Source organism: Haliaeetus albicilla, chromosome 25, assembly GCF_947461875.1.
Source record: "Haliaeetus albicilla chromosome 25, bHalAlb1.1, whole genome shotgun sequence".
Taxonomy (NCBI): domain Eukaryota; kingdom Metazoa; phylum Chordata; class Aves; order Accipitriformes; family Accipitridae; genus Haliaeetus; species Haliaeetus albicilla.
Window position 1 is genome coordinate 1,137,306 of NC_091507.1, and position 11,919 is coordinate 1,149,224.

The window sequence follows — 11,919 nt, forward strand, 5'->3', positions numbered from 1 at the left end:
GCGTTCCGACAAAGAGCCAGCACAAACACGAGCCTGCATCAAAAACGTTCAGCAAATGCACAGACTCCTAAACTCATGGGCCTCCAGAATGATCAGAAACTGTAGAAAGCAATCAAACATATATCTGAAAACACACAGCTGGACTCTGTGGGCTCTCAAAGCACTATCCTAATGCCCCACACTCATTTCCTATTTAAGAGACAAGACTCAAATGAGACAGTACAAAATGGTAGGCAGATGATACTGATTAACTGCAAACTAGGGAGGAAGGTAAAGGAATGAAAATAATTTTTCTTTAAGTTGCCTGCCTACACCACATATCCCATTGCCATAACATCCCCAAACCTTAGTACGTTAGCTGATCTTTTAAGGTAAATAATTCAACTATGTGTGGTCTTCCCACTTACTGTGCAGGAACAGAAAAAGGGAATGGCAAAGCTGGAAACAATCAAATAATGTAATTAGTCATGCCAGCCATCTTCAGATCTGTTGTTAAGATTAACATTTCCGTTAAGGCAAGGCGTTCATTTCAAAGCGATCAATTTTAAAAGCTGTGCTATGAATCAAAAAACACCATTCAGAACTGTCAACACATAAAGCCACTAAAAAAATACAGCGGGATGTTGGAAGAGCAGAAATAAAAAGACAACATTTATATGAAAAAATCAACGGCATGCATTACCCCAGCACCCCCTCCACCTTCCTCTCGGACTTCCCCTGTGTCAGCTCTCCTTCCTGACCCTTTCTCGGGGTCAGCGCTCCTCGGCCCAGCTTGATGCACAGGCAACACCATACCACGTCCTACCTCTCCCTCACGTGCAGCCTCCCACGCCCCTGTAGATCCCCGCAGTCATTTGCACGTCCCCAAATTCTGCTTTCCCTTCAACACGCGCAGCTCCCCACGTAGACGGGGATGCGCTCCGCTAGCCAGCTTCCAGCGCTGGGGCCAGGCAACGCCGGCAAGCACAGGCGCCAGAGCCTCTGGCTGGCCAGAGAACTCTGGTTTTTGTCTCCTCTCCTCTCCCCACGTGTCTGCGCCTGCGTTTCTTGCTCGTTAGGTTCAGGTGAGCTCCGATGGGAGCTGCAGAGGGGTCCCTGCTAGGGCTGGGCCAGCTCCACCAGGGACAGGGTAAGCAGAAGTCACCTGGGCTCTTGGAGGGATCGCACACTGAACTAGCTCAAATATCAGGAGAGAGGAGAGGGTTTTTTTCAGACCTTACTTTATTTTTAAATCCTTTTCTTTTATACATATTAGATCAGCGTTTTACAAATGTCGGTGTCTAAGTTTAGACACCTCTGTTATAGTTACGTAGCTTCAGATGTTATTTGGTATCTCTGGAATTACTGAAGTTAGCACTAATTTGTGTGGTGCTATGCACATTTGAAAGTTAACACTCTCATTTAAGTGTTAACATCAGGAGCCTAATTCCAGTTCCTCAGTAGTAAAACATTAGGCTAAGCAATTATATTTATAGCATTTTCAGTTCTCTTCAGGTTTTATAGAGATCAGCAAATTTACCATTCACTATTGCAATGACTATGGAATTCTGCATAAAACTTTTTTGCTATTTTTACCTGTAGCAGGAAGCAATAACACTCTAGTAAACACCTCATATGTTGCTAAGTTGCAAATATCTTAGATATGTAGCTTAGAATAAATTCCAAATCAAATGTACACCCTGAGGGCTGAAACTGAAGTCAATAGTACTGGTAAGCAAACTGATATAATATTTTAGCAGTAGTAATTTCTAAGCGATTGAAAGCGAGACTATAACTATTTATGTTGCTGTCACTTGCAGCAGTTCTAAATTTGATTTCAGGCATCAGCTTCAAGTGATTATAAAGAAAAACCACATTCAGATGAGTTATGATAATCAGAAAACCTAACAAGCATATATTTCCCTGCTTACATTTCCAGTTAGGGCCAAATAATGACAGCTTGGAAGCACTGAAGGAGTGTACACAATTGGTATATATCTCTCAGTGTCTGAGAAGTCTTTTGAGACAATGCTAACAAAATGAATTATATTCTTCCACAGTATCCTTCCAAATTCTGTCACCCACAGAGTGTCACAAAAGCTTTGTCCATACGCTTCTTGGTCAACTCCCTGATTAAATGAGAAGAACACCAATATACAGAACAATAGGGGTGGCTAATGTCAGGCAGATTTCAGATTTAGCTCTCGTACAGAAGACCAGTGATATGGAACCAGTATGCATAGTCATCTGTTTCTGAATCTTCTTTTTCAAGCTCTGTTGTCTTCTCTCAGTGCCTCGAAAAATGATAAGAGCTGATAAAAGGCAGGGCGCTTTTCTGGTAGCTAAATGAAGCAAAGATGATGGGTATGGTTATTTAATTTTGAAATAATTCAGGAACCGTAATTTGCATTAGTTTTTCTTTATTTTAGCATGCAGAAATTTGTAGAGACAGTGATTATGAGGTAAAGTAAATTAAAGTTACTTTTTATATCTTATGTTGTGATAGTTTAATCTTCTTTCTTTGCATTAACATGTTCTCAAATATAAGTTATTTTTCTAATTTTTCTGACAATTATATTAAAAAAAAAACCCCAAACATCACTGTCACTTCATGGTATCACCAATAATGTGCCAAACAGTTCTTTGTTGCTCGTGAGAAACAAGTCATGGTCCGCAAAGAGCTGACTAAAATCTAGATGAAGAGGAACAATAAATCAGGATAATTCTTGGCACAGAAGATGCAGATCTCTCAAAATAAAATGAGCATGATCAGCATTTGACTTAAAACTCCTCGAAGACTCACAGATGGGGTAACACATCCCTGTCATTCTAAGGGTGGGGTTATTTCACACAACTTTAGCTATCTAAAAAGGTAGAGGTCTCATCTACATTTGCTGTTTAAGATCTCTGTATAGGAGAGCAGGTATCTTTTATTCTGTGGTGGCTAAGATAGAAAGGACAAATGACCATGGAGAGGTACCACTAATGGTCCTGTAATTGATCATGGAAGAAATTCAGACAATCAGCTTAGCTCACCACCCAAATTTTAAACCATTAAAATTTGCTGAGAAGAATCTCACCTTGTGTATTATGTTGATGTTGAAGGAATTTTACTGTTATTTGCTTAAACACATGGTTCTGAAAAGAAGGGAGCCAATCTTCCTTTATGCCTTGTTTTCTGTGCTGACTATGTCCTGAACTAGACTGCTGTATAGAATGTACTACATACAAGCAATGGCTTTTATAAGGGATATTTTCCACTATGAACACTAATTCAGCTATCAACAGGGACTCCTGCTGACTCCTGTTATTTTGTTTTCTCCAGTTTGTGTGTGCAGACATACATACCTCATGCCAGCAGTTGTACATTATCTGATAGATGATGTCTGAAGCCAGCTGTGGTCTATAAAGTCTGTATCCTTGAGAAACTTTCTCAATCACCTGGATGTTATCATAAAGCTCATAGGGCTGCTTTCCCAAAGTGAACACCTCCCACATTAAAATACCTGCAGAAATATTCATGGCAGTGGAAGGCAAGAAATGAAAGTCAAGAAATGCAAGATAACTCTTTTTTCCCAGAACAAGACACACATGCAACACATAACCGATCAGACTCTGTAAAGAGAGTATTGTCCAAAAAAAGGTATGGAGATGACTGACAAGTGTGATTCTGTACCGAAATATAAAACAACTTCTACTGCAGAAGGTAAAGTTAGACCATAAAGCTAGTTATAAAATATATTTAGTGTGGACAATGATGGAGAAAATACAAAACATAGCTATCCGTGGACCAAATTTTTTACAAAATACATACAAACATCCCCTTATATATGTATGTGTGTGTACACAAAGACAGGGAAGGAAAAACAAAATGACAGCTATAGGTACCTATGTTTTTATAGAATAATAAGAAAATTTTTACTGATTCTTTTAAGAGAGTAGGACATACACTCCTTTAGTATCAGAAAGGTTTCTGAATACTTTCTAGTGTCAGCTACACATACCTATAAAAACTGGATTATACTGAAACAATAGAAACACTGGATAATATAATCATTAATTCATAATGATAGCTTTGCAAGAAACAGTTTTTGTTGTAACTGAACATATGTGATAATTATGCCAACCATAAAGTAAAAAAAAAAAAAGTGAAATATTTATTTCACAATGATATGTAATACTGGCAGTAATGATTTTTTTAATTTTTTTTTTTCCCAAAAAGAAATTTATTGGATCTTTGACTTCCCTCCAGCTTCAAAGACTGGAGCATTGTAGTGTCACAGTGGGATCAGAATAAAATGGTACCTGAATCCCAGCTTTCCCTGATGAGAACGTTAAAAAAAACAAGATTATTTGTTCTCTGACATCTGCTTTTGGGATATGAATACATCAGTTCAGTTCTTTAGCCCTTTAAAGACTCATTAGTAAAAACCAGCTAAACAAGCACTGACAGATCCCACTCTCCCCTTGCTTCCACTGCATTGACGAATAGTGTTAAAATGAGAAAAGACCTTCTACGGAAAAACAATGTTTCTCATTGAAGTTAAAGCCAATATTGAAGTTAACAACAATAAAGCCTGAAGCCAGCATTTCATTGATAAAATAAAAAAGAAAACATATCACCAGAAAATCCAACTCCTGATGTAATCGTATATATTATAAACAACTTACAAAGGGCATGAATGAACTGTTTCTCTCCCAGAGTAGTTAATATTAGTAGAATAGCTGAAGTTAAAGATAAGAATAATCCCAGCATTTGGAAACATTTTCATCTGCTTTATTCATGATGGTTCAATGTCAAGAACAGTGGGTTGCCAATCTTTCATCAACTTGACTACTGCCAAAACTTTCCTACTGGAGGAGCAAACCCATGTAAGTGGAATTTAAGCCCGTTCGCAGAAGGTTCCCTTTCCTTTGACACCTTTTGCAGACTTTTAGAAAGACTGGACAGAGCTTGAAAACCACTGAAGTAGAAGTTCAAATGATTTAAATTTCTGGGTAGAAAGTGACTTGCAAACCATCTTATTTTTGCTGAGATACAGTCCCAGCTCACACAGACTCTCTTCCACAGCTGGCTTATGCACAGAGTCCACTCTGACCTCTGTGACTAACAGAAGAGCTTTTTTGACTTGGGCAGCACTGATTTATGGTCTAGTTACACCAACAGTTTAGTTTACCATGTTAAACACATATAGAGCAAATGGGGAGCAAACAGAGTTTCTATGTGCCTAAAAGAAAAACAGTAGGGCTAGAAAAATCCAGAGGATAGGGCTTGGATGCATAAAAATATTAAACAAGAACATAAGCTGCAACTGCTTTTTACATTCCTTCAGTGTGTAAATGTCTAGCGTTTCTGCTTAGGAAGTTGAGGAAAACCAAAGGTAATGGCATATATGCATACACATTTATATGTCAAATTCCATACATACCAAAGGCCCATACATCTGACTTGCTGCTAAATTTGGTGTAATGAAAAACTTCTGGTGCTGACCACTTCAATGGAAACTTGCTTCCTAGTGAACTTGTATAAAGGTCATCCAGAACATACCTACAAGGCAAGAACCAAACTGTGAGAGGCTGAAAGAGTTAATGTCTCAAACATCATGGCGGGGCAAGTTCTGCTGAACAACGAATGCTGCAGAGCAACAAACCGCGGGTGAGAAGCCGGCCAGCGACCGGACGCGGAGGCTGGACCGGGCCGGAGGGTGCGCGGTTCCATGTCCCGCTGTGCTGAGCGGGGCAGCTCACCACCTACGGCCGGAGGTCACACAGCGTTTACGTGAGGAAGGGGCTCATGGCCACCTGAGAGACCCTTCATGATGGCCACCACCCATGTCCACGTCCATGTCCACGTCCACATCCCCCCGCCCATGTCCACATCCACGACCACGTCCACATCCCACATCCACATCCACATCCCATGTCCACGTCCATGTCCCACGTCCCACGTCCATGTCCCACGTCCCATGTCCATGTCCATGTCCACGTCCCCCACCGCCCCCACTCCCAATGGTGCCCATGCACACAGTCGAGAGCGACATACATCCTTACGGGCGGCGCACAGAAGCCCAAGAGGGGCGTGATTGACATGAGAAAAGGTGGGAACTGGGCTATGAAGACACCGACACGAGAAGCCCTGCGTGCGTGTCCACCCAAACTGGACCTGTAGGCTGGCTGGACCAATGCTGGACGCAGGACTGGTTTTCCTCTTTCTTTCTTCTTTTTCATAATCCCCACACCTCATCCCTTTAGACATAAACTGTTGACACAGTCTGGGACTAGGAGCAGATCCAGCCACCCCTCAGCTTTTCTCTGAGAGGGAGTCTAGAAAGCAAGGGGGTCTGCTCTGAACCTGGGGACTCAGTTATTCCCTGAATTGATATATATGGTTAGCATGTGTTATGCAGCTTACTGACATAGTTTCATACCAATTCCTGTTGTGAGAAACCCCACCACCTACTGTTATGCCTCCCAAGTTCAGGTTCCTTCTGCTATGAATAAAAAGTTTAACTGATTTTTTTGGCGTTGCTTCACCTTAATTTAGCCTGAGGGAATTCTTAACTCACCACGTCTCCTCCCTGGACTGTCCAGCATTGGTTGTGACACAAACTCGGTTGTGACCGAGTTACAGTGAAATACTATTTACTGCTTTTTCATTGTACATCACAGGGTTCCTAAGAAAAGCCTGGGCAGAACCCAAATTTCCAAAGGATACCTGATAGAGGCATTAGCTATAATCTATAGAACAGATCATTGCTATTAACAAACTAGAGAAATAATGCAGAATCATAGAAATGCCTGTTGTAAGGCTATCTAGCCCAGCCTCCTGCTCAAATAGGATTACTCCCAACATCAGATCAGGTCAGCCATGGCTCTGTGTAGCCAAGTCTTAAAAGCCTCCAACGTCTGCAATCTCGTAGTCTCCCTGACCCGCATATTTCACTGTTCCACCACCCTCCTGGGGAAACATCTTACTGTCCAGCCTGAACTTCCCAACCTGCAGTATGTGGCCGATATCCACTGCTATATCACCTGGCACTGATAAAACTTACTTGGCTCCATCAGCTTTGTAACTGTAAGTAGCTATAGGCAGCTTTTAGATCCCCTCTTAGCCTCCTCTTCACCAGACTACGCAGCCTGCTGCCTCAGCCTCTTCTCAGAGGATGTGTTCTCTAGGCTGCTCATCCTCTCCAACTTCTCTCCATTAAGGCTGCTGATTAAGATGTTTGGCCCCCAAATTAGGTGAAAATCTTGTACACAAAGTAAACTCTGAGATTTCGTGAAGAACTGCAGCCCATGAGAAGGACCCACCTTGGAGAAGTTGGTGGAGGACTGTCTCCCGTGGGAGGGACGGACCCCACGGCAGAGCAGGGACCGAGTGCGGAGTCCTCCTCCCCCTGAGGAGGAAGGAGCGGCAGAGACCAGGTATGACGGACTGACCCCAGCCCCTGTTCCCCCGCGCCGCTGGGGGGGAGGAGGGAGAGAGAACCGGGAGTGGGGCTGAGGTGGGCAGGAGGGAGCGATGGGGGGAAGGCGTTCTCAGGTCGGGTTTTGTTTCTCATTACCCTACTCTGATTTGATTGTTAATAAACTAAACTGATTTCCCCAAGTCGAGTCTGGTTTGCCCATGATGGTAATTGGTGAGTGATCTCTCCCCATCCTTATCTCGACCCTCGAGCTTTTCATTATATTTTCTCTCCCCTGTCCAGCTGAGGGGGGAGTGACAGAGCAGCTTTGGTGGGCACCTGGCACCCAGCCAGGGTCAGCCCACCACAGGTCATTAATGGAAAGGAGACACAAAGAGCTGTATCTGTGGCTTAACTTTCCGAACAGCCAGTTGCTAGCTGATCGATGCCAGTAAACTATATGTACACGAACATCATAGCTTCACAAGGATCCCAATTGTTTTACTTACCTAGTCATCCCAAAATCAGATATTTTCACAGTAAGATTGCTGTCAATCAAACAGTTCCTAGCAGCCTTTAGTAGAGAAATGAGAAAAGAGATGAGTGGAAAAAATACAAAGAGGAGAAAATAACGTCATGTCTTGGTAATTTGCTAACAATAATTTCTGTCCTCTAGCATTTCAATAGATAGTGACATTCTTTGATTGAAGCAATTAAGTTTGGAACTGCAAGGGAACAGTAAGTAGCTCTCTTATTTAACTTTTTGACTATTGATTGAAAAACTTTCTTTACCCTTATCACAGCTTTACAAATAAGGACATTGAGGGACGAGGAAACAGAGCTGAGAAACCCACATTCACCTAGAGAAACAGCAACAGAGCCAGAAACTAAACCCTGTCTTTCAAGTGGTGTCCCACTCCAGGGTCCTTTTCAGTAGTCTCAGAATTTACCGAGGCATCAAAATGTGAAAAACATTGATTGGCTTATTTGCAATGCACTATAAACAGAGTGGAACAATGAAAGGTGATTTAAAGAGCTTGATTTATGAGAAGTTCAGTATAAGCCTAGTTCTGCAAATGATAACTTGAGAACATTTATCTAAGGCTGTATTCTCTGCCTGCATGCTTATTAATTTCTGTGATACAGTTTGCATCTACAGTTTTCAACCTGAAATCAAGCTTGTTTTATCTCTCTGTTTTCCCGTGGTGCACAGCCATATATTTATATTTACAGCTTAAACTCTGCTACTTAAGTTGTCTGATATTCCTGATTTCCAAATCAGGGTTTGAAAATTGGTGAGGTATGGCTTTAACAACTTTGTTTACACTTAAGACAATTCTTTGAAAGCGTCAACAAGACATTTAAAATGCTACCTGGGGAGACTGCACACCTATTAGAAAATTAAGCAAGTCTGTGACATAAAATGTTACAAATCTTCCAACGTATTTTTGTCTAGAGTTAGAAGGCTAAATACTGCTACTGACTCTGAAGTGCAATGCACCAGAAATTTGGCTAGGTTCAGTTTTAATAGGCCAATAAAATAACAGCTTATTTTCCCAAAGCCAGCATACTTGAAAGCTAAGTTTTGCATAAACTTTCGGTCCAACTCCTTGAAAGGTCTGATCCCTTCATCGAAAGCAACTTGAAATACTTGCTTGAAAACTGGCAGATAAATGTCTTTAAAAGAGCTAAGTAGATGCAGACTTTCAAGTTCTGCTCCTGCTTGCAATGCACCAGAGTAAATTCCAGTTTATCCTAGTAGTGTTCACACTCGTTTTATGAAAGAAGTAGTTACCAATTAGATAAATCCCTAACTCATCAAAAAACAATCTAAGTGACCCAAATCTTCAATGTTGCACCGCTTTCTCCTGGAGGACTGCAGTGTTGTTGGACAGAACCCTTTACTTCAGTGGACTAATTTTACAATTGGATGTCTGTGCTGCCAAGCGGCACGTACATCCTTGAGGCTCGAGCCCATAACTGCAGGCAGCACAGTATGCAGGGCTGTAGACCGGTCAGCTCAGCTCTGAAGCAGAGCAAATTAGCTTGTGGGCAGTGCCATTTACATATGGCTCTAGCGCTGCTTGCCCAGAGCTGCTTCGTGTTGAGCCGGTGGGGTGTCCCTGTCCAGGGGACCACAGTGCCTGCTGGGGCGAGTGCCAAAGAGCCCGCGGGGCTGTGGCTGATCCTGAGGGGCAGGACTGCCTGGTGTTACACCATCCCCCTGCCTTCCCCGGTCTGCTTCTCCCACAGTACAGCTTACCAAATCTCTGTGTATGAACTGACAGCTCTCCAGAAATGCCATAGCATCACAGACATCGTAACATATTTCCAGAAGCTGAAGGGGTTGTAGTTCCTTCCCATGACTCCTTAAGTAGCTAAGCAAACAGCCATTAGGCATGTATTCCGTCACTAGATAGATGGGATATGATTTTGAGCATACGCCGTACAGTCTAACAAGTTTGGGATGATTAAGTTTCCTGAAATACATAAAAATAACCAAATAAATGGAGATTCTTGTGCATTTCTGTAAGTTTTGTTCTTCAAATATTAATACAACATAGTGAAAGAAATTATTGAGACTGGATGCAGTCCCATCTCAGATTTCAAACATTCCTTTTCAAGTAGAATTGAGTGTCCTTCTGCTGAGTACTCTGAAATTCAGTATTGATGACAATCAAAAGACTCAGTATTGATGAAATGACAACTTCATAGTCAAAACCTGAAATAGGATTTAGCAGCACAAACGTGCAACCTTAATGGTGGGAGAAAATAGATCTGAGTTGGTGGGGTGGACCTTAGACCTTAAGGTTTTCTACTAAAACCATGTTGCAAAATTTTCACATTGAGAATCCTGATCATATCAGGTAGTTAAATGACAGGAATGTAGTGCATTCCTTCAGGATAAGAGATATATGAAATATTCTTGAATTCATATGCTTCATTTATCATCTCATGGAATTTCACTGGAAATTATAACATCCTTACCTCTTCAGAGTCAGAGACTAAAACTTCAAGTCTCATGTTCATATTTCTGGCATTTCTCAGTTGTTGATCTGTCTCTCATTCCTACCTGCAGGATGGCAGGAACAGCTTTCTAACTGTTTCTGTGTAACTGCTAATGAAGCAGAGTTTTAAGTGACATATGTGGAACCTCTGAAGTTGTGGAAGATAAGTTAATTGAAAACTTTGTAGATGACAGTATCAATCTTTGTGAAGTTCTTTTGGTAATACCTCAAATATTCCATATGGCTAACTATTTAGCTTGTGCCTAATGTACTCAACACTACTTAATGCTATTTTTAAGAGGAAATTCTCTTTCCTGTGTGTGCTATACATTACTGATTAATGTTTGGAGAGATCATTATTTCCAAATAATTAAGCAATGCCATAGCTTACATCATGGTCTGAGCTTCTTCTATGAATTCATCTTCTGACATCGCTCCCTCTTTAATCATCTTTATGGCCACATCATATTGTCCCTTCCACTTTCCCAGATGCACCACTCCAAACTGACCACTCCCTAGCTCTCTCAACAGGACAATTTCTTCTCGTTTCAGCTCCCAGATTCCTAGTGGGACAAAAGAAATTCCTTTAGCATAAAAAAAATGGACAAATGCAAGCATGTTATCCCCCATATACAATGCTGTTGTTTTCTCTGGAGGGTTGCAGACAGAACCATGCAGCAGTGAAGCAACATACCTGTCTCTCAGCTTTGTGTTTGAGTTATGGAAGGAGATTACACTTCCTACAAATGTTGCTTGCTACTGCTTAGGTTTAAGCTTTATAAGTAGATTTGAGAGAGGTTTATGCATCAAATGATGATATATTTTCATGGAGGAGATTGGAGAACAAGTATTACTGTGCCAGGTAATGTGGCAAAGGGAAAGAATGGCCATGGCTCAGATGTGTTGGGGAAAGAAGCATGCAAGGTCTCGCACAGTTGATATAAGACCTGACATAAAATGCCTTAACAAGGGCACAACATGAAAGTTGATATAAAATGCCTTTGCATTCATGTTGGCCTGGATGTAGACTAGATGCACTTGTAGGAAGGGATACCCTATTTCATAGAACCATAAAGTCTCAATGCTACACTGGACAAGAAGAAACTACAGAAGGAGATATTGACTGAAAGATCATCCTTCCTAAATTTTTACATTGCCTCCTGCATGGACAAGCAGAAATGGCCACCAAACTAAGATTCTGTAACCTCCTGCAAGTCTGAAAGCAGTAACAGTCATGATTTTCTGGTTATTCTTGGTGGCCAAGACTGACACCAGTTTCAAAAAGGAAAGTTATCTTCATACCATTTCCTAATGAAGCTGTGGATGGAACTTTATTTACTTGTGTAGACACTGCATGCCGGAGCCTTGTCACCATACCTGCAAAGAAAACCTGTTAAAGGTCACAATATATACATGAGTCTTCTGAAATCAAAGAAAATACAGGGAAACTAATACCTCCCTCTCCCTGCTATATTACAACCATCCAGGTAATGACAGATATTCAATATTCAGCAGCTGCTGCATCA

At 41.4% G+C, this 11,919-nt stretch overlaps 1 protein-coding gene across 1 annotated transcript in view; it reads right to left on the reverse strand.

Annotated features, from left to right (window-relative positions):
* Nucleotides 1-1,226: 1,226 nt before the first annotated feature.
* Nucleotides 1,227-11,919, reverse strand: part of BMX (BMX non-receptor tyrosine kinase) — a 35,468-nt gene continuing 24,775 nt past the window's right edge. Inside the window, exons 13-19 of the mRNA XM_069770335.1 lie at nt 11,696-11,770; nt 10,785-10,956; nt 9,649-9,865; nt 7,895-7,959; nt 5,409-5,527; nt 3,328-3,485; nt 1,227-2,321 (exon numbers count right to left, since the gene is read on the reverse strand). Coding sequence (XP_069626436.1) covers nt 2,247-2,321; nt 3,328-3,485; nt 5,409-5,527; nt 7,895-7,959; nt 9,649-9,865; nt 10,785-10,956; nt 11,696-11,770 — 881 coding nt within the window. The 3' untranslated portion in view covers nt 1,227-2,246. The remainder of the gene's footprint in view (nt 2,322-3,327; nt 3,486-5,408; nt 5,528-7,894; nt 7,960-9,648; nt 9,866-10,784; nt 10,957-11,695; nt 11,771-11,919) is intronic.